This window comes from Prosopis cineraria, unplaced genomic scaffold (assembly GCF_029017545.1).
Source record: "Prosopis cineraria cultivar Desert tree isolate PC_DT_omini unplaced genomic scaffold, ASM2901754v1 PC10, whole genome shotgun sequence".
Taxonomy (NCBI): Eukaryota; Viridiplantae; Streptophyta; class Magnoliopsida; order Fabales; family Fabaceae; genus Prosopis; species Prosopis cineraria.
Genome location: NW_026555341.1, coordinates 20,846,067 through 20,873,786, shown reverse-complemented (window position 1 = coordinate 20,873,786; position 27,720 = coordinate 20,846,067). Strand labels below are relative to the sequence as shown.

The window sequence follows — 27,720 nt, the reverse complement described above, 5'->3', positions numbered from 1 at the left end:
GTTACTGATATTCATGTAGAAGAATATGAGTGGTCAAGATAGAATTTGTCCCTTACATTAAGTGAGAGATATTACTAAACCCCTAAATGAGTAAAACTAAGAAAATGTATAGCCATACCATAATGGAAAGGGTTGTTCTATTGCTATAGTCAGTCCACTCAGAGATAATAAAGTAACGGTTAGGTAAAGGAGAATGACAATTTCATGTCTTATACTTGATTGAGATATCACACGACAAAAGGGATGTGATATAGTTGTATGATAGGTTACATAAGATCATCAATCCCCATGTGAATTGGGCAGTTGTAATGTCTTGCTAGAGCCCACTTGTGACTTGTAGGCTAATAGCATAATTAGCTTATTGCCAATTTCATATAGGCCTATAGAGTTGCACACAAGAATAGCCCAACTTGAGCTATAATGTCTAAATTCATTGAACCTAGAATATGTCTTGATTCAATAAATGTAATATAGGGTGAATGAATTATACATACATATATATATATGAATATTTATTTGATAAATATATATCTATATATATCTATATGAAATATAAAATTTAAAATATAATTATATATATATTCAAAAAATATATGTATAGTTATGTGTGTGTATTTGATATATATATATATATATATATATTGAAATATATATATTCATGCATATATATATAACATATATGTATATGTGATATATATATATATTATGTTATGTTATGTTATGTTAGTTTTAAATTTAATTTTATATGATAGATTAAATTTAATAACTAATAAGATATGAGAGAATATCATGTTATTATTTTATAATTTGAATTTATAAGATAAATTCAAATCAGATATGATATCATGGATTAAATTTATGAGATAAATTTAATTAAATTTTCATGGGCTTTTAAGTGAAAGATGAAAACCTTAATCGGTATACCATATATAGATAAGGACGTCCTTTATGAAAAGAGAAAGTTAGAAAAGTTTTAATAGTAAAAACACTTCGAGAGCCATAAAACACCCTATAAAAATGAAAACTAACGTTCAAAGAAGAACAGACGCTGTGAGTGCTAGCACGCTATTTGAGTTAGAGAGCTATTAGTGTAGATACCGATAGAGGGAGTATATCTACGTTGTCAACTCCTAAGATCCAAACTCTTGAAGACAACGTACGTCAAGTTTGAAGAATTAAAAGGTAACTCTTCTATCCACTTTGACTTAAACAAGTTTGTTCGGTCCATATTAAGATAGAGACTTTAAAATTTTAACCTTTCGATGTGTCTCCCTATCCAACAATACGTCTCAATAACTCGGAGGTAACCCTAATTATTGGTTAGCAAGCAAAATCATAAACAGGTGATAAAGTAGTACTAGTAATGATAAAAGCAATAAAATATGCATGTACATGAATTCATTCTCATCAATCTCATTATGCTCATGCAATGCAATCCTAGTTCCCCCAGGTAGAGTAAACTTTACACCTAGACCAAGCCCTCCAATCACCAAGAATAAAGCCCACCATACCACTGCTCAGACTAGATGATATTCATATGGGTGGTCTTCTAGGTCCGCCATAACGAAGCCCAGCTCTATGTTCTGGATCATCAGAACTTCCTAGCCTTATATATAATAGGGCCACAACCCCCTACCCTAGTATAGGGTAATCTCATAGATCATTCAATGTCTTAGGTCCATCGTGGTAGACTCAAGCTCTATGCTTTAGATCATTAGGATTTCTTCTCCTAAGTTTGCCCAGATGGAGTCAAGCTCTATGCTCTAGATCATTAAGACTTCTTAAATCTCCTCACAATAGGGCCACATTTCCCCCTACCATAATCTAGGGTATATCTTGCGGATGCGATGCATGTCAGTGCATTTGTCACTTCTCAAATTCATTTAGATTAATGCTCACATACTTGCATGGATATGCTTTCACAATGTTGCTATTTTATCAGTTCACAATACAATATACATAGTTATATCAAAATACTTGCAATTAATTTCATAAACAAACAAGTAAAAAGGTTACTCTAGTTACCTTCAAACCTTACTATTAAGGGTTACCAACCAAACTAAGCTCTTGGGGGTGCAGATTCTGATGAGCAACTTCCCAAGTCCTTAATCTATATAACACAATACCCTTCAGTCAATTCTCAACACAATTCATAAGCATTGATTCAGCTTAATCGAATTCGTTAACACATAAAATAGGTCACTTGAACCCTTTTCAATTCACTTATCCATTATTTATAGTCATTAGCCCTGTAGGCTATTCAAACAATCATAATAATTTTCTAACACATTTATTCACCTAAATTTCACCCTATTGACCTAACTTTTAGGCCATTTTGAGCCTAAATGCTCAAAACTCAATCATTCAACTTCATACTGGTTACAAAACCTCAGTTCTCTGCATTCGATATCCTATTTTGACCGTTTCTTTTAGATTGTAATACCTCAGAATCTCATGGTTCAATTTGTCAACTGTTGAAATTCAATGAAAAATGGGTACAATTAAAGCTTGGCATTATGTTACACTTACCTAATAAGTTATCAATCGAAGCAGACTCTTGAGCTTTCATGATGGCTTGCCCTAGTAGAGATGGCTTCCTCTTGCTCTCCAAACATGCCTCCAGCCTTCTCTCTTTTATTTTCATGAGCTATTCACATCATCTTTAAGAGATTTCTGGATAGTGTGGCATGGCGCACACAACTTCCACTGCAATACCTAGCATAGTGAGAAAATTCTCATTTATGCTCGCACATTCTATCCCAAATTGCTTCTCTACCCTTTCATCCTATCAATACAACACCTAATCAACACAAATTATCAACTTAACATCTAAATCACAATTAATTCCCTAATTACTAATTTACCCCTGATTAGTAACTAGTTCCTAGGATTGAAATTTAGGATGTTGCAAATACTCTAATAGAATCAAGAATATGGTGATGTTTATGCTTAGTATAACCATTCTATGAGAAGTTTAAGGACAAGAATACTGAGAAATAGTGCTATGAGAATCAAGAAAGCTGATTAATCTAGAGTTACAATATTTTAAAGCATTATCAAGATGAAAACTTTTGATGACTTTAAAATACTGAGTATGAATCACAATAGAAAATTTAATATAAAATTTAGGTAACTCAAATCTATGTTTCATCATATAAACCTAGGAACAGCAAGAAAAGCCATCAAAAAAATCACAAAGTAAAGGAAGTAATGGCAAGACACCAAATATCAGAATGAATCAAATCAAATAGAGAAGCAGTAATAGAATCATTTTTATAAAAAGACAAAGTGGGTTGTTTGGTAGTTAGATAAGAAATGCATTGCAAAGAGTGATTATGAACATGACCTAAAAGACTACTAGAATTCAAAGGATATATTTACTTGAAGAAAGGTGAGCAAGAAGAAGATTCCATAAGTTGAGAGAAGAACTAGGAGAGAAAAGGATGTTGAGCAACACAAAATATAGCAGCAGTGATCTCAGGTGGGTGCATTGGTTAGCTCAAATATATGACCAACTTTACACCCGATCTTAACAACATGTCCTGTTTTAGAATCCATCAAAACACAAGCATGTTTATTAAATATCAACAAGTTGTCCAGCATAAAGAAAGTTGAAGCTAATAGAAGGGACAATATATGTATCATGAATGGATAGAGAAGCGAAGGAAGGGAGACAGCACCAATATAATATGACTAACAAGCATTTAAAAATTATTAGTAGTGTGTACAAGATAAGCAATAGAGTTAGGCATCATAGAGGAGAAGAAATTTTCCTAACCTATTACATTTTTCCAACTAAATGTAGTAATTGTAACCATTCAAAGTAACTAAGTTAGATTGAGCACCCTTTGAATATTCCATTTTTTAAGGAAAAGAAGCTTACAAAAGAGAATGAAAGATTTATAACACCCAAACCAAGACTGTCGTGAGAATAGAATAACTCTGACACTAGGCAATAAATTAATGATCTAGCAATTAAAAATGATGTATTTGATATTTTGTACCTACTGACCAAATTCATCATGATCCAACAGTTAACAAACTTGAAAAGTTGATTTACCAGTTGCTGTATGGATATGCAAAAATAGATTTGAGGTGGATCAGAAGTCATGATGGATGATAGCAATATAGATGTAAAGTGTAAAATCTTGAGCTTTAATCTAGAATTTAACTTCTATTAAGGGTAACTGGAAAAACTAATTGCTTAATTAAATTAATGGTGTTTTTAGATGGCTAAATGACATTTTGGATTAAGAATAACTTAACCTTAAATCTTGCATGCAGTTGAAGAAGTATGATTAACATTTTTGAGTTGAATAAGTATCATTTAAAGTTTAAGTGTTGGGGATTTTAGTTCTGATGAACTTAGATGAAATTTAAGATTGTTGAAGTCATTTTGAGCTATGTTAGGGCAGGCATGGATCAGCTTTTAAAATGCTATACAAAATTAGAGGGTTAGTTTGAGCTACTATTAGCTTAATGATAAAATTATAGGTTGTGAATAGTTAAATTTAGTTAATTTAGATAATGAATAATTACGCTAGGTTTGAATGAAAGCATATATAGTGCATATATTTTTTATTTTGATAGTTGAGACCTCTTTATGGTTAAGGAAGTAACAAGACTCTTTTAGTGATAAAAAAATTGAGGTAACCAAATAGTTTACAATATTTATTAATTAGTTTAACCATATGCAAGTAGTTTCATGTGCATAATACACATTATATTCATGTAAACATAATAGAGATAAGACATGGTTGTATATTAATAGACATTTGTAAAGGACATGTGCATATTGTGTGACAAGTGCATGAAAGAAAGTGGTAATTAATATTCTTATATGTGGTGATTTATAACATGAGGGGGAGACATTAGGATAAAAGTATTGGAAAATCCACATGGTATTGCTAACACCTTAGGCTACTAAATATGGCACATATCTGGGACATTTCTTATACACTTTTATTTGTCAATTAGGACCCTTTTATTAATAATTTATCATCTCAAAGTGTACAAATGCATTATTTTTGGAATTTTACCTAAGTTTTTAGGTTTATTGCACTATGGGCATTTTGGTCCAAAAAATAAAATTTTGAGGAAATGTACAAGAAAAATTTACAAATTGCATTTTATCTTCACTTGATGAGTGGTGAAATTATATTTTTAAAATTCATTTTAGTTTGAGAGTAATTGAATTAAAAAGTCAAACATTTTCTTAAATGTCTTAGTTTACCTAGTTTTCGGGTTGTCTTATGTGAAAATTTTTATATAATTTGTGTAGCCTAGAACTGATTATTTTAATAAAGTATCCCTTTTAATTATGAATTTAATTTTGGATATTAATTGAATTTTATTATGTCACATGCTATTTAATTAAATTATGTGACATAAGGGCATGTGACTTGTGCATCAATTAGGTAATGAAGTCAAAAGTTCATGGAGTCAAAGATTGATGGTTTAGGACGTGTAAGGGCTTCCATTTGGTGCTTTAGATCAGCTAAAATTATGGATCATGCATGGGACCAATTGTACATGTATTGGAATTATCTACAAACTAATAGGAAGGTGTCACCTTGCTAGTATGACAAAGCTCCCATGTTCTTTTTATTTCTTTTCTTGTTTTTTAATTGAGTATTCAGCTAAAGGGAAACACTAGGAGCACACCATTTTAAGTTCCAAATCAGATTCATTCACCCATTTCACTCATCTCCAATATTTTCGCTTAGTTGTTTATAATGTTCTCCATTTTTTCTCAATTCTCTCCCCACACTTTCACTCTCTCTCCTCTATGTCTCTCAATCTAACTATCCAAATTTTAACCAAACCACCACCATTCTCTCCTCTCTTCCTCCTCTATAATACCTAATAGCTTTCATAAGGATTAAACCTTATTTGATTAGGCAAAATTCATGGGAAAAAGAGCTAGAAATTTTGGAGCTTCAACTTGGAGATTGCTTGAAGATGCAAGTGTTAGATTCTTGGAGGGGCTACTATGTGGTGGAGGAAATCTTGAGTTTGTATTATTTTCTAGTTAGATTTAAATTTCTTCTCTCTACTTTTTCTCTCTCTATAATTATAACTTTTTATGTCTTTTTGATCTTGTAATTTCAAGTTATGATTTATATGATGAGAGATGCTTGTTGCTACTTGAGTTTGTTACTTTGAGCTTTCGATTTTGGCCTCTTCAATTTGATTCATAATCTTAGTTAGCTTGAGGAGTTTAACATGTTTTCTTGCTTGTCATAATCTTGCCAACTTGAATGCATGTAAATATCTTCATGAATCATAATCTTGAGCATGTTGATTCTATCATATGTACTTGACTTAATTGACTCATGTTTATAACACTTTGGTTAGGCATGCTAGCTTTGCTTTGGCTCACTCTAAGATCAAAATCTTAGATTGGGGTTGCTCAAGGTATTAGCTAAGTCTTGGTTAATATAACTAAGTCACTAAAACTAAAGAGAAGAGAGAAGAAACCAAACTAGCTAGGTTGTAATCAAACAAGGATAGGTGACTAATTCTACATAAGAGTTTCTACTTTTAATGGGTTTACAAATCCACTTAATTCACTTTAAAATTAGGTTTAATAGCTTAATTAGTTTTGAGTTTTAAATCTATCTCATATACCTTTTAACTTGTAACATACTTCAAACCCAATTTCTATCTAAGCCTCCTCATAGAGATCGACCTAAGTTCATATTGGTACTATATTAGTGTAACTTAGTATTATTTTTTAGGGTAGCGACAACCTTGGTCATTGTTGCCATGGGTAATTCAAGCAGTCATTTTAGGCACTCCTTAATACCTATCAAGGTGCAGAGTTAGTGTCAACAACACCCTATTTACTTGTAGTAATGGGAGATTCATAGTCCAAAAGCGGGATAACAACTTGATCGAGTAGTTACTCCCATGTATGGTATGCAAGGACTAATCCTTTAAGGATTAGTCCACTATAGTTGCTTACGAATTCAATCGAGGAGCAATGAAGGATCAAATGGAATTTTTAGTTGCACATGCCATATGTCAATGGTTGAATTATACTATGTTGCTTGTGCATGGGATAATTATTATATGAGTACTTGTGTTATTGCTTTACCTCTTAATCAATAGTATAGAATATTTGGTTATAGAGATTGTTATCTCACCTCATAGTTACTGTTTTATAGGTTTTGAGATGGATAAGGGACAGAGGGAAAGAGCTAGGCAAGGAATAGTTTTCTCAGCTATCCAGTGTAATGCCCATTTTATATTCTAAGTGCGCACATAACCACGAATGTATAATACTTTAGGTTGCCAACTAGGAGTGCAAATAATTTTAAGTTGCACTTGTCTGATAATGAGTGTGATGTATTTTAGCCCGTAAATTGTACAATGTCATGATATTTGTGGTAATAGTCTAACGTTACAAGTGCAATTGCATTATAAAATGTGTTATGGTATTTTAAACTGCTTGTATGGTGAATTTGTAATTTTTTGGCCTAAGGGAATGTTCGTGAAACATTGTGAAAATTATGCTAAAATATGTTAAAAGTATAAGTGGTGATAAATATATGTGACTAGGAGTGCAAATAATTTTAAGTTGCCTTGTATGATAATGAGTTGTGATGTATTTTAGCCCATAAATTGTACAATGTCATGATATTTGTGGTAATAGTCTAATTACAAGTGCAATTGCATTATAAAATGTGTTATGGTATTTTAAACTGCTTGTATGGTGAATTTGTAATTTTTTGGCCTAAGGGAATGTTTCGTGAAACATTGTGAAATTATGCTAAAATATTGTTAAAGTATAAGTGGTGATAAATATATGTGAATTGTGGTGATAATTTGGCCAATAGCAATTATATGTGAAAATTTGGTGAGTGGCCCTATTATGTGATATCGTGGCTTAAGAGGCCAATTGTGTGTGTTTGATGTATTATTGTTTTCTTAATTGTCCAATTAGTTGTTATAATAGTCTACTGGTCTTTATCAATCCTCAAATAATTTAATCGTATAAATTTTGAGATTGAGCACTTGAATGCCTTATATCGATTATAAATATGGACTTTTACATCTAGTGTCCAAATTTCATACACAATATTAGAATCCATTAGCTAGATTATTAAATAAGCTTTATGTGAGCTCTTAAATCATTCCAATTGAACATTGGATGTGAAAATGGTATATGTCTGAAATTTGCCTGAAAAGTTACCATGACAACATTTTACTATCAGACAAGGGCATGTGTGCTGTGGCATGTTGTACACAAGCTATAGCACATGATGTAGAGGTCAAATTGCCCTCTTTATGTGAAATGCCATGGTAGATAAACCACATGCCACAACATACGTGCTAGAATAGGCTAAAATGAATATTTTACTACATTTTCAAGTGTTTTGCTAAAATTTCTCCATGGTTGTGTATGAAAAGAAAATATATCATGCTATCTTTAATGGTTTCAAGCCCTAAATGTGAAGTCCCATCTCACATTTGGGCTTTACCATTTCACATCACATAATCAATAAATCAAAATCAAAGTTATAGCCTTTTATTTGTTTTTAAATCGTGGGATCCTGACTTTTTAAACATATATTCAAATAAGAGGACTAACAAAAGTGTAAATATAATCAAATGACTCAAAAATTCACAACTTCTCAACCTTGAAAAAGAGCCATGCACCATGATGTGTAACACGTACGCCTCAACATGTGACACAAAACCATATGCTCTGTTTCTAACTACATCATGCATTATGATGAGCACATCATGCACCATAGTGTGCATGTCTGAATTTTTTACTGTCATTTGACAATAAAAATAATTTTTTGACGTGTGCCATTTTTACATCTAACGTCCGATTGGAGTGATTTAAATGCCCGCATGAACCTTATATATACTAGATAATAGAATAAGTTTGGACTTAATCTGATGATCTGATTTAAAATTAGATACCCGAGTGTAAAAAAATTACTTTTTCTTCCAAAAACTTATACCCTATGGCCTTATTTAGTACTGAAGTTTCAACTTAGAGTGACTGATATTGGAATTGGTAGTGGGAATGTGACTTTAAAATTATGTTTAATATAAGGTAATACTTATAGAGAATAATTATTTTTATTTTATTTTACAATTAAATATAAAGTATGAAAAGACTATACTACCTTTAAAATTAAAAAAAATTAGAACACTTTCTGCTGAAAACTATGGTAGCATAAGCCTCATCTTCTCCATACCTTCCTGATTGTGCATCTTTTCAAAGAGGGAGATCGAGTTTGGACTTATGAGAGAAGGAGACAAAAGTGATTGTAAGATCTAAATGATAGTAGTTGCGAGATCAACGAAGGAAAAGGCAGCAATGAATGCGAGATCCAGAGGTCGTGGCTATAAGATCCAAAGGTTGGCGGTTGTGAGATCAGAGAGGGAGAACACAATGATGATTACAAGATCTAAAGACTGTGGTTGCAAGATTGGAGAAGGAGAAGGTGTTCATATTAGATGATGGCTGCAAGATCGGAGAAGACAAAGGTAGAAGGCCAAACATGTACAAAACATAGAGGGTATTTTAGTCTAAGAAAATTCAATCCTAGGTTTAAATTTTCAATACCACCTCCCCCTTAGGTTTCATTAATCCTATCTACATGAGTTTCATCAAACTCAAGGATTAAAGAATCCATCATACTAAACTTTGTATCTGTATGTTTCTTCAATACTAATTGTAGTCCGAACCTCTCAATACCTCATACCAAACATATCTTAAGTGCTCAATTCTCACTCCTTATCCCATTAGACTACTTCTTAAATCAAGTACAAAAAGACCACATATACTTGATTGACATAACATACCACATATATCATGTCAATAGCCCATTTTACCCTCTCAAAGCCACATTACACAATTATGGTCTTATATGAGGAAAACACAAATACAATACATTTTCACATATATAATTAGACTTATTCCACTTTCAACCTTCCAAATCTTATATATGGGACTTTGTCTCACCATTTGTATCAAATTCTTACCATTTGTGTTAAGTTTCAAATAACAACACAATTCACATTCAAATCACAATCAACACATAATCATCACATATATACACTAATAAAATGTAACATCTTAAATTTCAATCCCAGAAACTAGTTGCTAATCAAGGGTAAATTAGTTGTTATAAGATTGATTGTGATTTGGATGTTAAGATGTTGTTTTGTGTTGTTTAGGTGTTATATTGATAAGATGAAAGGGTAGAGAGGCAATTTGGGACAAAATGCATGAACACAAGTAAGAATTTTCTTACCGTGCCACATGCCACGGTAGAAGATACATGCGTTATAGTGCATCGTCCAGAAACCACTTAAAGCTAACATGATCAACTCATGAAATCAAAAATGAGAAGGCTTGTAATGCATTTGGAGGAATAAAAGAGTTCAACTCTACTAGGGCAAGCATTATCTAGAGCTTAAGAGTCTAGTTCAATTAATAACTTTCTGGGTAAGTATTACGCAATCCCAAAATTTAATGATACCCTTTTTTCATTGACTTTCATCAGTTGAGAAATCAAACCATGAGACTCTAAGGTCTTTTAATCTAAACGAAAAGTTTAAAATGGGATATCAAATATAGAACTAAGGTTTTGTAACTAGTATAGAGTTGAGTAATTAAGCTTTGAGCATTTAGGCTCAAAATGGCCTAAAAGTTAAGCCAATAAGGTGAATTTGGGTGGATGAGTGTGTTAGAAAGTTGTTATGGTTGTTTGAATAGCCTGTAAGGTAAGTGATAGAACACATTTGTTACCCACTTTTATTTGTCAATTAGGACCATTTTATTAATTATTTATCACCTTCAAGTGCACACATTGCATTAGATTTGGAACTTTGCCTAAGTTTCTAAGATCAGTGCACTAGGGGCATTTTGGTCCAAAAAATGAACTTTTGAGAAAATGTACAAGAAAAATTGACAAAGTGCATTTTATGTCCAGTTGATGAATGGTGAAATTATATTTTTAAAATTCATTTTAGTTTGGGAGTAATTAAATAAAAAAGTCAACACTTTCTTAAGTGTCTTAGTTTGTCCTAGTTTTTGGTTTGCCTTTGTGTAAAATTTTTATATAATTTTGTGCAGCCTGAAACTTGGTTAATTTAATAAATTCTCCCTTCTAAATATGAATTTAATTCTGGACATGAATTAGATTTTATTATATCATATGCTATTTAATTGAATTATGTGATTTATGTGACATAGGTGGCATGTGACTTGTGCATCAATTGGGCAATTGAGGTCAACACTCCTTGAGGTCAATGGCTGATGGTTTGCACGTGAATTATGATTATTTTGAGAGGTTAAATCAGCTAAAATGATGTGGATGACACATGGGAAATTAGGCACACATTGGAATCATCTACAAACCAATAGGAAGTTGCCACCTTGCAAGTGTGACAAGGCTCCCATTTACATTTTAATTTCTTTTTCCTTATTTTAATTAAGCTTCAGCTGATGGGAGACACCAAGGAGCACGCCATTTTAAGCCTCAAATGGGATCCAACACATATCTCATTCATCTTCCACATTCTCTCTCTCTTGTTCATAGTGTTCTTCATTTTCTCTCTTTTGTTCTTCATTTTCCAGCACCCTAACCTCCATTTTCAGCCACCAAACCTCCACAAAACTCATACCATTCTTCTCCTCTCTTCATTTTCGTTCCATCCCTTCCATTTTCACAAGGATTGAAGCTCATTTTCATCATTCAAGAGCTATGGAGTTTGGCCTTCACAAGCAATCACTAGGGTTCTTGAAGATGAAGATTGGCTAAGTTTCTTTGTGGAATCCTAGAGAGATGAAGATGGAGGATGAGTCTTGAGCTTCAAATTGGCTAAGTTCTTTTGTTTCCTATCCTCTTCTCTTTTTACTAGATGGTTAGATTCCTTAATCTAGGGTTTAATCATCTTAGCTTATAAATTCTAATTTGAATTTGATGTTGATGTAAAGAGAGAGGATTGTTTCATTTAATTTCTTCCTTGGACAGCCATGACTGAATTTTGCCACTCTTTGTTTGGCACATAATCTTGTGTTTTTCAATTAGTGAATTTCTTGTGTTAATATTGCATAATCTTGTGGTGTTAATGCTTGTGTTGTTGAGTAGCTTGACATAATCTTGTGGTTGCTCAATTTATGTGTTTGACCATGGCTGTTGAGAGAGGATTTTGAATGAATCACTTGGCTAATGTCTTCACCAATTGGTTAATTGAACTAGGGACTTTAATCTAAGACCTAGGGAGGTTAGCTAATTAGGTTAATTGGCTTAGGATAATTTTCTTAAGTCATGACAGCTTTAGTCAAGAGAAAGGGAAGCTAAACTTAGCCTAATCATGAGAAGATAATGAGTCCAAAATCAACTAATCTCTAGGGTTCCATTATTGTAAAAAGGGAAGTTCATTTCACTCACTTTCACTAGCATTTTAATTACTTGCATATTAGGTAATTAGTTTAGATAATTAGCTAGATAACTAAATTCCTACAAACTTTGGTTGATTTATTTCACTAGATAACTTTCAATTAGACTTAAAACCATTCCTTGGGAGATGACCTAGGGTTGGCCCTATATTGCATTAGGGTTAGCTTTAGTGTAATTTTGAGGATAAGCGACTAATTTCCTATCAAAATTTTGGCGCCGTTGCCGGGGAATGGTTTAAGTTTAATTCTAAGGTTGTTTAGTACTTAATTTACATTTTTAGTGTTCCTGGAAAATTTTTTTGAAAAATTATAAAAATTTTTGTTTTGTGTTTTGTTTAGTGTTTTTTGTGTGTTTTGAGTGTTTTTATTCTGTTTTGAAAAAAAAAAAATTAGTGCAATTTTCGTTGGTTTGGTGTAGAGCTGAAAATACTCTGTTTCTAGTGTCTCTGTCTGAAATTGAAAAATTAACTGGGAATGAGTCTGAGGGAATTTGAACTTGAAATTTATTTCATTGAAAGCTCTATATCTTAGCTTCACTTTAAAATTGGTTTGGTCAATTTTGGACTTGGGAAGTGTCCTGTGAAAATTTTACAATCTAACAAGGTCCAGGGAGCCATTACAGAGGATTCCTAAAACCCTGTTTCAACTTTGAGTTAGCATATCTTCCTCTTTGTGCGTTCAAATTGATTGATTTGAGTTTCATTTTTCTTATCACTGTCTTATATTTGTTTCTTGTGTTTAGGATTTTCTTCAATTTTTCCATTTTCCTATTTGAAAGTTTGTTAGAAGCTCTGAAGGTCTTCTGGACGAAATCCTGTTTCTCCAGACCTGTGGACCAACTTGTGAAAAATTCTGGGAACGATTGGGAGGGATTTGTAATCTGAAAGTTTTATATAATTTTTCTGAATATCTCTTGTGTATCTCATAAAAGTTTCAGGTGAATTTCTCATATGGATTGGCTGCTAAAAAATCCACAAGTTCACTATCTCCAGAAAGCCTACTGTGCAAATTCCAAATTGTCAAAGCTTCTTGATTGAGCATTTCTAACTCTCTTTCTACTTGTTTGGTGTTGTTTTTGATTTTTTTTTCATTTTTATTGTTGTTAATTCTAATAGAAAAAAGAAAAAAAAAATTTCTCTTGATTTTTGTTTGCTTGCATTTCCACTCATACACTTGCAAAGGACATATCATTTGAGCTTCCTTGGTCTTTCCATCATTTTGAGCTTGAATTTGAATCATTGCTTGTGGATATAAATTTCATTGCATTTTATGGCTTGGTTTCATGATCATGATTCATTCATCATTCATTTGACATCCATTCCCATCCATTTCCAGCGCTTAACATTGACCATACATCCCATTTCCATAATCAATTTCAACAATATAACTTTGATTATCCACCCCCATATCATGATCATTTCCATCCAAGTCACAATTATGAATTTTCCAATCCCATGAGTTTTGAATCCAATCTAAGCACTCATGTTGAGCGTACACCATCCATTGACATTGAGCATCTAGAAAAATTATATGCACAAAGGGGTAAATTTTATTGTGTGCATTGTGAGGCTATCTCCCACTTCTATTATGATTGTCCTATTCTAAAAGGATATTGTGAACCACATGGAGTAGCCCAAGCCTCACAAGAGAGAAATTACATGTTTCAAGTTGAAGACACACAAAAAGTTGCTCATGAAGCTATTGAGAATATAAATACACCTCAAGCCACTCAATCTCCAAAAGAGAAGGAGTCAATCCAACCCTTACTTCAAGAGGTAATTTCTCCTATTCCTATTGAGGTTGATTCTTCTTCACATTTGACTTTATCTAATGATGAGCATAATGATTTAAATGATGATGACGTAGATGAAGAAATTATAGTTGAATCACCTTGGATGTTTGAGCATGAATCATATTGTGAAAAAGTATACCCTTGGGAGAAAAACACTTTGAGTTCACATGATAATTCTCTTGATTTAAATTCAAATATCATTGAAAGTGTTGACTCTTCACTTAGCTTGAATAAAGAAAATGAAATGGATGTTGATGGTGGCGATGATGTATCTTGTATGCTTGAAATTCCAATTCCTTCTTGTGATATTGTTAATAGTGCACATGCACTTGTTTCTTCTAACCATGATGTGCTTGAGAAAGGTTGTTTACCTTCTTTTGTAGGTGAACAAGGCAATGTAGCCAAACCATCTCTTGATTTCAAAGAGGAACTTGCTCAACTTGAAAAGGCTGTAGCTCCTACTAAGGATTTGAACAAGGAATTGAAAATAACTCAAGATGACAAGGAGGTTGAAAATCAAAGAATTGATTTTACAAAGCCAAATAGTAATGAGAATAATATTGATTTAATGCTTGATGATTTTGATGATGAGTTGGCTTTGTTTCATAGTACTTGTTCTAATTTCCTATTCACTTGTGATTGTTCACATGATTCTCCATGCCCTATTTGTTTAGAAATTAATTCATTTGTGCTTGAAAATAGTAGCAATCATTTACTTGATAAAATAATTGATGATGTATGTTTGAGTGAAATTAATCATGAGTGCACTTCTTTAGAACCCAATATGCTTGAGGAAGGGTTCTTTGTTGATTTTATAGGTCTAAATGATGATATGGCCAAGAACCCCCATGTACTTAGAGGATTTATCATTGCAATGGAAGAGACCTTGGCTAACCATGAAGATGATCAACCACATAAAGTTATGAAAGATTCTACACCATACATCTTGGAGCCATTACAAATTGATCTTGAGCCTCCACCTAAGATGCTTGGAATGAAGATGATAATGAGTAGCTTCATGTTACTCCTCAAAGATGAAAATTTCAACTTCAAGAGCTTGTGGAGATTTAAACTAGGTTGTATCTTCTTCACCCTTTCTTTTTACTTTACTTTGCTTTATGCTTTGATTTGTTGATTGAGTAAATTGCAAGTGTGGGGGAGATGAACCTAGTAGGAAAATTAGAGTTTATTTGCTTTATTTGACTTCTTTGTTTTGTGTTTTAGTTTAAAAAAAAAAATTTCTGGACCACACTTTTGTTATGCATTCATTATTGATCTCACCTTATTTTATCACTAGTTATACATACATTAAGGACAATGCATGATTTAAGTGTGGGGGAGAGAAATAAACATTTTGTTTTGTTTGTTTGGTTTTGCAAAAAAAAAATTAAAAAAAAATAAAAAAATTGCTTTGTTTTGTTTTGTTTGAGGTTACTTAATTACCTAGCTCTTAATGGATATTTTGATTCTTGAGATGTGGTAATTTTTAGGATTGAATAGGTGTGAAGTGAATATTCTTTTACCTTGAATTAATGGATTAGAGTGGCATATTACCCTTTCATGGAAGAGGCTAAACACTCATGTGTGATTAATTCCTTAGTGATGTTACCCTCTAGAATTTGTTTCACTTCTTAATTAAGACCACATATCTCGCACTTGTTTGATAGGAGATGAGAGATGGCATTCATAAAAAATAGCCAAAAGCCAAATAGCCAACCTATTATCATTTATTATCCTTTGTTAGCCACTTTGAGCCTTTGGTTTGATTCTTAAATATATAAAAAATATATATATTCACCCTATTTTTCCCCAAGGAATGCATGTTACACTTTTATATGTCTTTTTAATATTCATTGCATGTCCTAGATCAAATGAGTGGATGCCTATTATTATTTTTCTATCCATTACTCTTTATCCTTTATTGCTACACCATTACATCCATTACTTCCATTGTTTTCAAAGAGTTAGGGGCAACCAAAAAAAAAATAAAGATAGATTTGAAAAAAAAAAATATAGTAAAAAAGAAAAGAAATAAAGTTGCTAGAAAAAGAAACAAAAAGAAGAGATAAAAAAAAGAAAAAAAAAAGTTGCCTAGCTCATCCATTCCATTTGTTTTATTATTTCTTATCATTTCTTTCCATCCTCATTGTGTTAAGGTGTTCACTCAATTGAGTTAGGTTATGCTTTGCATATTAAGGGGATATATCTTGATTTAGCATTATTTTGATGCTAACCCTATTTTTTATATACATGCATTTCTTAGACATCCTTTCATTACCTATATCACAACCTAATAAAGTCCACTTGATTCTTGATTGCAAGTGCTATTTAGTGATGGAGATGTAGAAGGGTTACAAATTTATAGTAGGGTTTATCCTAAGAAATTTTGAGTGAAATTTAATACCTTATACACTTTGAGTGATGAGAGCAAACACTTAACCTAGAGAGGCTTACTCTTTGACATTGATTCTTGGTAAGGGTTTGTTTGTGATGTGCATAATTCTTTCCTAATTATTGCCACATTGATTGATAATTTGTAGAAGTTCATGAGCTAGTATTTTAGTGACTTGAAACAATGTTTTTCTCTTATTTCTTTGTCTTATAGTTTCTTTTGGGACCTTTTTCACTTGATTTTGCCCGGAGTGCAAAAGCTAAGTGTGGGGGAATTGATAGAACACATTTGTTACCCACTTTTATTTGTCAATTAGGACCATTTTATTAATTATTTATCACCTTCAAGTGCACACATTGCATTAGATTTGGAACTTTGCCTAAGTTTCTAAGATCAGTGCACTAGGGGCATTTTGGTCCAAAAAATGAACTTTTGAGAAAATGTACAAGAAAAATTGACAAAGTGCATTTTATGTCCAGTTGATGAATGGTGAAATTATATTTTTAAAATTTATTTTAGTTTGGGAGTAATTAAATAAAAAAGTCAACACTTTCTTAAGTGTCTTAGTTTGTCCTAGTTTTTGGTTTGCCTTTGTGTGAAAATTTTTATATAATTTTGTGCAGCCTGAAACTTGGTTAATTTAATAAATTCTCCCTTCTAAATATGAATTTAATTCTGGACATGAATTAGATTTTATTATATCATATGCTATTTAATTGAATTATGTGATTTATGTGACATAGGTGGCATGTGACTTGTGCATCAATTGGGCAATTGAGGTCAACACTCCTTGAGGTCAATGGCTGATGGTTTGCACGTGAATTATGATTATTTTGAGAGGTTAAATCAGCTAAAATGATGTGGATGACACATGGGAAATTAGGCACACATTGGAATCATCTACAAACCAATAGGAAGTTGCCACCTTGCAAGTGTGACAAGGCTCCCATTTACATTTTAATTTCTTTTTCCTTATTTTAATTAAGCTTCAGCTGATGGGAGACACCAAGGAGCACGCCATTTTAAGCCTCAAATGGGATCCAACACATATCTCATTCATCTTCCACATTCTCTCTCTCTTGTTCATAGTGTTCTTCATTTTCTCTCTTTTGTTCTTCATTTTCCAGCACCCTAACCTCCATTTTCAGCCACCAAACCTCCACAAAACTCATACCATTCTTCTCCTCTCTTCATTTTCGTTCCATCCCTTCCATTTTCACAAGGATTGAAGCTCATTTTCATCATTCAAGAGCTATGGAGTTTGGCCTTCACAAGCAATCACTAGGGTTCTTGAAGATGAAGATTGGCTAAGTTTCTTTGTGGAATCCTAGAGAGATGAAGATGGAGGATGAGTCTTGAGCTTCAAATTGGCTAAGTTCTTTTGTTTCCTATCCTCTTCTCTTTTTACTAGATGGTTAGATTCCTTAATCTAGGGTTTAATCATCTTAGCTTATAAATTCTAATTTGAATTTGATGTTGATGTAAAGAGAGAATTGTTTCATTTAATTTCTTCCTTGGACAGCCATGACTGAATTTTGCCACTCTTTGTTTGGCACATAATCTTGTGTTTTTCAATTAGTGAATTTCTTGTGTTAATATTGCATAATCTTGTGGTGTTAATGCTTGTGTTGTTGAGTAGCTTGACATAATCTTGTGGTTGCTCAATTTATGTGTTTGACCATGGCTGTTGAGAGAGGATTTTGAATGAATCACTTGGCTAATGTCTTCACCAATTGGTTAATTGAACTAGGGACTTTAATCTAAGACCTAGGGAGGTTAGCTAATTAGGTTAATTGGCTTAGGATAATTTTCTTAAGTCATGACAGCTTTAGTCAAGAGGAAAGGGAAGCTAAACTTAGCCTAATCATGAGAAGATAATGAGTCCAAAATCAACTAATCTCTAGGGTTCCATTATTGTAAAAAGGGAAGTTCATTTCACTCACTTTCACTAGCATTTTAATTACTTGCATATTAGGTAATTAGTTTAGATAATTAGCTAGATAACTAAATTCCTACAAACTTTGGTTGATTTATTTCACTAGATAACTTTCAATTAGACTTAAAACCATTCCTTGGGAGATGACCTAGGGTTGGCCCTATATTGCATTAGGGTTAGCTTTAGTGTAATTTTGAGGATAAGCGACTAATTTCCTATCAGTAAGTGATCATAAATAATGGATAAGTGAATTGGAAAGGGTTCAATTGAACTATTTTATGTGTTAAGGGATTCGGTTTAGTCGAATAAATGCCTATAAATTGTGTTGAGAATCGACTAAGGGGTATTGTATTATGTAGATTAAGAACTCTTGGAGTTGCTCGTGAGAATCTGCACCCCTAAGAGTTTAGCTTGATTGGTAGCCCTTAGTAGCAATGATTAAAGGTAACTGGAGTAGCCCTTTTACTTGTTTGTTTGTGAAATTATTTGCAAGTATTTTAATATAACTACATGCATTGTATTGTGAACTGATAGAGTAGTGGCATTGTGAAAGTATATGCATGCGAGTGTGTGAGTATTGATTGAAATGAATTTGAGAAGTGACACGTGCACTGACATGCATTGCATCCACATGATATATGGATTATGGTAGGGGAAACACAGCCCTACTATGAGGAGATTGAGGAAGTCCTAATGATACAGAGCATAGAGTTTGACTCTACTAGGATGAACCTAGGAAAAGAAACCTTAATAATCCAGAGTATAAAGCTTGACTCCACCATGATAGACCTAAGATATTGAATAATCCATGAGATTACCCTAGACTAGGGTAGGTGGCTGTGGTCTTTCTCAGTATAAGGCTAGGAAGTCCTGATAATTTAAAGCATAGAGCTTGACTCTGCCATGACAGACTTAGGAGACCATCCATATAAAAATAACCTAGTATGAGCAGTAGTATGGTAGGCCCTGTTCCAGGTGACTGGAGGGCCTGGTTTGGGAGTAGAGTTTACTCTATTAGGGAAAACTAGGACTACATTACATGAGCATAATGAGATTGATGAGAATAAATTCTTGTATATGCATTTGTTATTGCTTTTGTCATTATTCATACTATTTTGTCACTTGTTTATGATTTTGCTTACTAACTGGTAATTGGGGTTACCTTCGAGTTACTAGAATATATGTCTCACCCTGTTACTTTTGAACACAGGTGAAAAGATCTTGAGAAGGCTAAGGAAGGAAGTGAGGAAGAGTAGCCTTAATAGGTAATGGTATGACTACCTTAGAGTTGAAATGAATGTATAAAGTTATTTATTAAGTTAAATTGCCAACTAAGATGCATATATGTATGTGAATATGAGAAAGTGAATTATGTTGTGAATCTTGCTTGTATATATATATGATATTGCATTGTGCCAAGGGTACTCCGGTGGAGGGTATGTGGGCAGGCTTAAATGTGAGACAAGGAAGTGTTTAATGTTGTAACTTGTTCCACTAGTGTATATATGTATTGATTGTGATTGATTATGTGAATTGAATGTGTATTATGTTGTGAAATGAGAAATTGACATAAATTATAAGAACTTGACACAAATGCTGAGGCAGAGCCCTGTTTAGAAGAGTCAAGCACATATGTGGTTCTTCACCATATGGTAAGGCAAAACTCCATATGCAAGAGTCGGAGGGTTGAAAGTGGAACAAGTATAGTTGTATGTATGAATATGTGCTATATATGTGATTTCCTTATATAAGACCACAAATGTGTAATGTGGGTATGAGACGCCAAAATGGGCTATTGATGTGATATTTGATATGTATGATATTAATTAGGTGTATGTGGTCCTTTTGGACTTAGTTTAAGGCTCGGAGTAATCTAATGGGATAAGGATTGAGAATTGAACACTTAGGGTGTAAGTTTTTAAAAGAAAAGTGACTTTTTGCATCTAGGTATCCAATTTTAGATCGAACTATCAAATCAAATCCAAACTTATTCTATCAGCTAGTACACATTGCAAGCTTTATGTGGGTTCTTGAATCACTCCAATCGGACATTGGATGTGAAAATGGCACATACTGAAAGTTTGGCATTTTTGTTGTCAAAATGATAGCAGAATTTTGGATGTCAGATGTACCCACCACAGTGCATGTTGTAATTAGAAACAAGGCAAGTGATTCTATCCCACATGCCGCAAAGCATACGCTGCACACCACAGCGCATGGCCCATTTTTAGGGTTATAAGGTTATGACTTTTTGAGTCATATGATTGTATTCACACTTTTGGTAGCCCTCTTATTTGAATATATATTTTAAGAAGTCAGGATCTCACGATTTTGAAAACAAATAAAGGGCTATTACTCTAATTTCGATTTGTCAATTGTGTGGTGGAATGGTAAAGCGCAGGTTGAGATGGGACTTTATAGTTTGAATATGAAACAAGTTACAACACAATATATACTTGCCTGTTTCGCATTTAAGCCTACCCACATACCCTCTACTAGGGCACCTTCGACATAATATAACTATTGAAAATTATGCCCTAGGGTCAATCATTGTATTAAGCATATTATTATTTAATGAATTTATCTTTTGTTATCATAATAATTGCATGTTCAGTATGATAACTGTATCCCTAGATAAACTATAGTGATTGTCTTAAATGTCCATGGTGGGTTATCTTTGAGGGATCATAGATGAAACAAGACTAGTATGACTTTAATTAATTATAGAGATATGAATTAAAGTCATAAACACTTGAAAGAGTACAAGGTACTGGACTGACCCACTATGAGAAAGTTGCATGGTACAAGTCATAAGCTTATCTCATATGTAACTATATCACTAAGCCCTTTGACTTGATATCATTATGGATTCTTACATGATGACTACTCAACTTTGACCTAGTCAAAAGTCACCTTTGACCAGGTGATCATAAAGGCTATGATTGAGTTTAGTGATATTTATGTAGAGGAATATGACTAGTCAAGATGGAATTTGTCCCTCACATTAAGTGATAGATATTACTGGACCCCTCAATGAGTAAGACTGAGAAAATGTATGGCCATACTACAATAAAAAGGGTTTTTTCAATGCTATTTTCAATCTACTTAGAGATCGAGAAAGTAATGATCAAGTAAAGGAAAATGACAATTTCATGTCTCGTACTTGACCGAAATATCACGTGACAAAAGGGATGTGATATGGTTGCATTACAGGTTATATTGGATCATTGATTTCTATGTAAATTGGGTAGTTGCAATATCTTGCTAGAGGCTACTTGTAACTTGTGGGCTAATAGCAAATTAGCCCACTACCAATTTCCTATGGGTCTACAGGGTCGCACACAAGAACGGCCCAACTTGAGTTATAATGTCCAAATTTGTTGAATCTGGAATATGTCTAGATTCAATGAATGTAATATAGAGTGAATGAATTTTATATATATATGAATATTTATTTGATAAATATTTATATATATTTATATGAAATATAAAATTTAAAATATAATTTTATATATATGTATGTATATTTATATTTTCAAAATATACATATATCCATATATGTAAATATATATATATACATATATGAGATATATGTATATGATATATAATATTAAATATAGATAATATAATATATATATTTTCAAAATATATATGTATATATATTTGTATATATATAATATGTGTATGTGATATATATTACATTATATTATATTATATTATCTTATGTTAGTTTTAAATTTAATTTTATAAGATAGATTACATTTAATAACTAACATGATAAGAGAGAATATCATGTCAATTTTATAATTTAAATTTATAAGATAAATTTGAATTAAATATGATATTATGGATTAAATTTATGAGATAAATTTAATTAAATTTTCATGAGCTTTTAAGTGAAAGACAAAAACCCTTCTCTATATACTATATATAAATAAGGACGTCTTTATAAAGGCAGAGAGAGAGTTAGAAAATTTTTGATGTCAAAAACACTCTGAGAGCCATGAAACACCTTATAGAAAGGAAAATTAACTTTCGAAGAAGAATTGACGTTGAGAGCGCTAGCACGCTATTTGAGTTAGAGAGCTGTTTGTGTGGATACCTATAGAGGGAGCATATCTACGTTGTTAGCTCCTGAGATCCAAACATGTGCCAACTTCAAAGAATTAAAATAGTAACTCTTCTATTCACCTTGACTTAAACAAGTTCGTTCAGTCCATATCAGGATAGGGACTTTAAAATTTTAATCTTTCGCTGCACCTTCCTATGCAACAACAATGTGATATACATACATACAAATAAGTTTCACAATGTAATCCACTTTCTCATATTCACATACATTTATACATCCTAGTTGGCAATTTAACTCTATCAACATATTATACATTCATTTTTACTCAAAGATAGTCATACCACTATTAATCGAGGCTACTCTTTCCTCACTTCTTTTCCCAACCTTCTCGTGCTCTCTTCACTTTTTTTAAAAGTAGTGGAGTGAGACATATGTCCCAATAACTCGGAGGTAACCCTAATTACTGGTTAGTAAGCAAAATTATGAACAAGTGATAAAGTAGCATGTGTAATGATAAAAGCAATAACATATGCATACACATGAATTTATTCTCATCAATCTTGTTATGCTCATGCAATGCATTACTGGTTGCCCCTGGTAGAGTAATCTCTATACTCGGACCAAGACTTTTAGTCATAAGGAATAAGGCCTACCATACCACTGCTCAAACCAGGTCATTTTTTTCATATGGGTGGTCTCTGTTGAAAATTGTGCCCTAGGGCTAATCATTACACTATGCACATTGTTATTTAATAAATTTCTCTTTTGTTATCATAACAATTGTATATTTAATATGATAACAGTATCCTTGGACAAACTATAGTGATTGTCCTAAATGTCCCTAGTTGGTCATCTTTGAGGGATCACAGGTGAAACAAGACTAATATGTCTTTGATTAATTATAGAGATACAAATTAAAGTCATAGGCACTTGAAAGAGTACAAGGTGTTGGACCGACCCGTTATGAGAAAACTGCATGGTACACATCATAAACTTATCTCATATGTAACTATATCACTAAGCCCTTTGACCTAAGATCATCATCGATTCCTATATGATGACCACTGAACTTTTGACCTAGCTAAAAGTCACCTTTGACTGGGTGATCATAAAGGCTATGATTGAGTTTAGTGATATTCATGTAAAGGAATATGAGTGGTTAAGATGGAATTTGTCCCTTATATTAAGTGAGAGATATTACTGGGCCCCTCGATGAGTAAGATTGAGAAAATGTATGGCCATATAATGAAAAGGGTTTTTTCATTGCTACTGTCAGTCCACTCAGAGATCGAGAAAATAACAGTCAAGTAAAGGAGAATGACAATTCTATATCTCATACTTAACCAAAATATTACGTGACAAAAGGAATATGATATGGTTGCATAATAGGTTATATTAGATCATCGATCCCTATGTGAATGGGGTAGTTGTAATGTCTTACTAGAGGTCACTTATAACTTATGGGCTAATAGTATAATTAACCTACTGTCAATTTCATATGGGCCTATAGGTCGTACACAAAAACAGCCCAACTTGAGCTATAATGTCTAAGTTTGTTGAATCTGAAATATGTCTAGATTCAACGAATGTAATATAGGGTGAATGAATTATATATATATGAATATTTATCAATATTTATTTGATAAATATTTATATATATATATATATTTATATGAAATATAAAATTAAAAATATAATTTTATATATATGTGTGTATATATATATATATTCATATATATCTATATATAATATAATATATAAATGTGATGTATATTATATTATATTATATTATATTATGTTAGTTTTAAATTTAAATTTATATATTAGATTAAATTTAATAACTAACATGATAAGAGATAATATCATGTCAGTTTTATAATTTGAATTTATAAGATAAATTCAAATTATATATGATATTATGGATTAAATTTATGCTAGAAATTTAATTAAATTTTTGTGCGCTTTTAAATGGAAGACAAAATTCCTTATCTATATACTATATATAGATAGGGATGTCCTTTATGAAAGAAGAGAGAGTTAGAAAAGTTATAATAGAAAAAACACTTTGAAAGCCACAAACCACCTTATAGAAAGAAAACAAACGTTTATAGAAGAACGGATACTGGGAGTGCTAGCACACTGTTTTAGTTAAAGAGTTGTTCGTGTGGATATCGGTAGATGAAACAGATCTACCTTGTCAGCTCCTGAGACCCAAACTCTTGAAGAGAATGTGTGCCAAGTTTAAAGAATTAAAAGGTAACTCTTCTATCTACCTTGACTTAAACGAGTTCGTTCAGTCTATATCAGGATAGAGACTTTAAAAATTTAATTTTTCACTACGCCTCCCTATCTAACAGTCTCCTAGGTCTATCATGGCAAAGTCATGCTCTATGCTCTGGATCATCAAGACTTCCTAGCCTTATACAAAATAGGACCATGACCCCTACAAAATTGGACCATGACCCCCTACCTTAGTCTAGGGTAATCTCGTCAATCATTCAATATCCTAAGTCTGTCATGGTAAAGTCAAGCTCTACACTCTGGATCATTAAGATTTCTCCTCGTAGGTTTATCCTGGTGCAGTCAAGCTCTATACTTTAGATCATCAGGAGTTCTTGGACCTTATCACGATAGAGCCGCGTCCCCTTATAATAATCCAAGGTATATCTCGCGAATGTGATGCACGTCAGTGCAGTGCGACTTCAAATTCATTTCAATTAATAACTCACACACCTATATGCATATACTTTCACAATGATGCAACTTTATTAGTTCACAATACAATGTATGCAGTTATATCACAGCACTTGTAAATAATTTCATAAACAAACAAGTAAAAGGATTACTCTAGTTACCTTTAACCATTACCACTGAGGATTACCAATCACATTAAGCTCCCAAAGGCACAGATTCTCTTGAACAACTTCACAGGTGCTCGATTTATATAACACAATGTCCCTCAGTCAATTTTCAATATATTTCATAGTCATTGATTCAGCTAAACTGAATCCCTTAACGTAAAAAATAGTTCAATTGAACCCTTTTAAATCTACTTATCTATTATTTATGTTCATTAGCCTTATGGGCTACTCAAACAAATACAACAATCTCCTAACACATTCATTCCACTAGTTTTTCACTATTAACCTAACTTTTAAACCATTTTGAGTCTAAATGCTCAAAGCTCAATCATTTAACTCTATAAACCTTAGTTTTATATTTGATATCTAGTTTTAATCCTTTCCTTATGATTATAACACCTTAGAATCTCATAATTCAATTAACTGATCAAATTCAATGAAAAAGGGGTAGAATTGAAGCTTGGAATTGTGCGATACTTACCCAGCAAGTTATTAATCGAAGCAAATTCTTGAGCTTCAGATATTAATTGCTCTAGTAGAGATGAGTTCTTCCACCTCTCCAAATGCATCTTTAGCTTTCTCCCTTCTATTTTCATGAGCTGTTCATATCAGCTTTAAGTGACTCTTGGACAGTGTGTCGCGGCACGTGACACAGTAAGAAAAGTCTTACTTGTGCTCATGCATTCTATCCCGAATTGTCTTCCTACCCTTCAATCTTATTAATGTAATGCCTAACCAACACAAAACATAAACTCAACACCCAAACCATAATCAATTTACTAATTACTAATTTATCCCAGATTAGTAACTAGTTCCTAGGATTGAAATTGAGGATATTACACTAAATAATTTGGAAATGACATAGATATTTACTTGGCACCATTAATTGAAGACTTGAAGATGATGTGACAGGTGGGTGTGGATTTCTTTGATTCATATCAAAATAAGTCTTTCAAGTTATGAGCTATAAGTTTTTTCACGATAAATGATTCCCTTACATATGAAAACTTGTCTAGATACAGTATGAAGGGACATAAAGCATGCTCTATCTATGAAGAGAAAACATCTTATCAGCAACTCCCATTAGTCTGCATTTAGACCAATAAGTTTTGACCCATAGCCTTAAGTCCGAAAATCCTCATCTCCTAACCTCAAATGTTCTTACTTCCAAAATGTGTGTAGAGAGAATAAGAAGAAGAGATAAGTAAGGCATATCTAGATATAATGAAGCTCCAGTCACCTCCAAAATGCTGAAAATTTGATGTCTTAATAGAGAAAATACTCTCTTTATCGCTCATTCTTTACTTCTAGTCTTTCTCTCTATGTTTCAAACTTTTTCTTCTTTTTTTCTAAAAAAAAAATGTTTCCCTACATTATGATGCAGCGTAAATGTATTATGATGTAGCAAATGTATAATTGGCACAAGTTCTAATTTTCTCTCTACAATTTGAGCCTAGGTCGCTCAATTTAGTTCTGAACCCAATCTAAAGGTTAAAGCCAAAAATAATAGGCCCATTAGCCATCTCTAATTATCCTCAAGGCCAAATATACTTGAATTTACATAATTACCCTTCATTAGATTAATAAACTAGGGGGGAAATGCTTTAATAATGAGGGGAAATATTACAGCACCTTTACACAAATAACCATGAAATTTTCCCATTTCCAATGTATGTAGTGATTTATTTGGGATTTAGGATGCTTCTTCTCAACCATAAACAAATTGTTTCTTCTCCACCGTGCATTCCCCTTCAACCTTATCATCTTTAGGCATGTCTTTGAGTTGTGATACTGAAGCCAATAAACATATAGACAAAGCAATAAATCCGTTAAAATATATGAAATGGTGGTCACATCATCAATCTCTTGGATTTTATTGTGGATGACTACAACATTTTATGGTGCCTTTTTCTTTGTTCCTTACATATAATTTGGGCTTCACTTTATTTAGGGAAATGATATGAACAAAACCGTGATTCATGTTCCATAATAACCTATCTAGAAGTAACATGTATGCACCTTGATCTTACACGACGTACACAAATTATGTCTCAACGTTTTTGAGAATTTTTTGGAATAGAATTATTATGAGACTTTGAAAAGAATATAAAAATTAAAATGATAAAAATCTCATGTAATTAATGTCATTGAAAACAAAGTCAAGAGATGTCGATTATTATCATGAAAAATCATTATCACGAGTGAAATGAAACCTTATTTGAGTTTATTTAGTT

General features: G+C 32.5%; 1 protein-coding gene across 1 annotated transcript; it reads left to right on the top strand.

Moving 5' to 3' along the window:
• Window positions 1-14,762: 14,762 nt before the first annotated feature.
• Window positions 14,763-17,700, top strand: LOC129321300 (uncharacterized). Its single transcript, XM_054967021.1, has 2 exons — window positions 14,763-15,301; window positions 17,361-17,700. Exons 1-2 carry the CDS (start codon window positions 14,794-14,796, stop codon window positions 17,369-17,371), a joined length of 519 nt encoding a protein of 172 aa, XP_054822996.1. The 5' UTR covers window positions 14,763-14,793; the 3' UTR covers window positions 17,372-17,700.
• The last annotated feature ends 10,020 nt before the right edge of the window (window positions 17,701-27,720 follow it).

Coding starts and splice junctions, on each gene's coding strand:
- LOC129321300 (XM_054967021.1), top strand. CDS start 14,794: ATGCTTGATGATTTTGATGATGAGTTGGCTTTGTTTCATAGTACTTGT.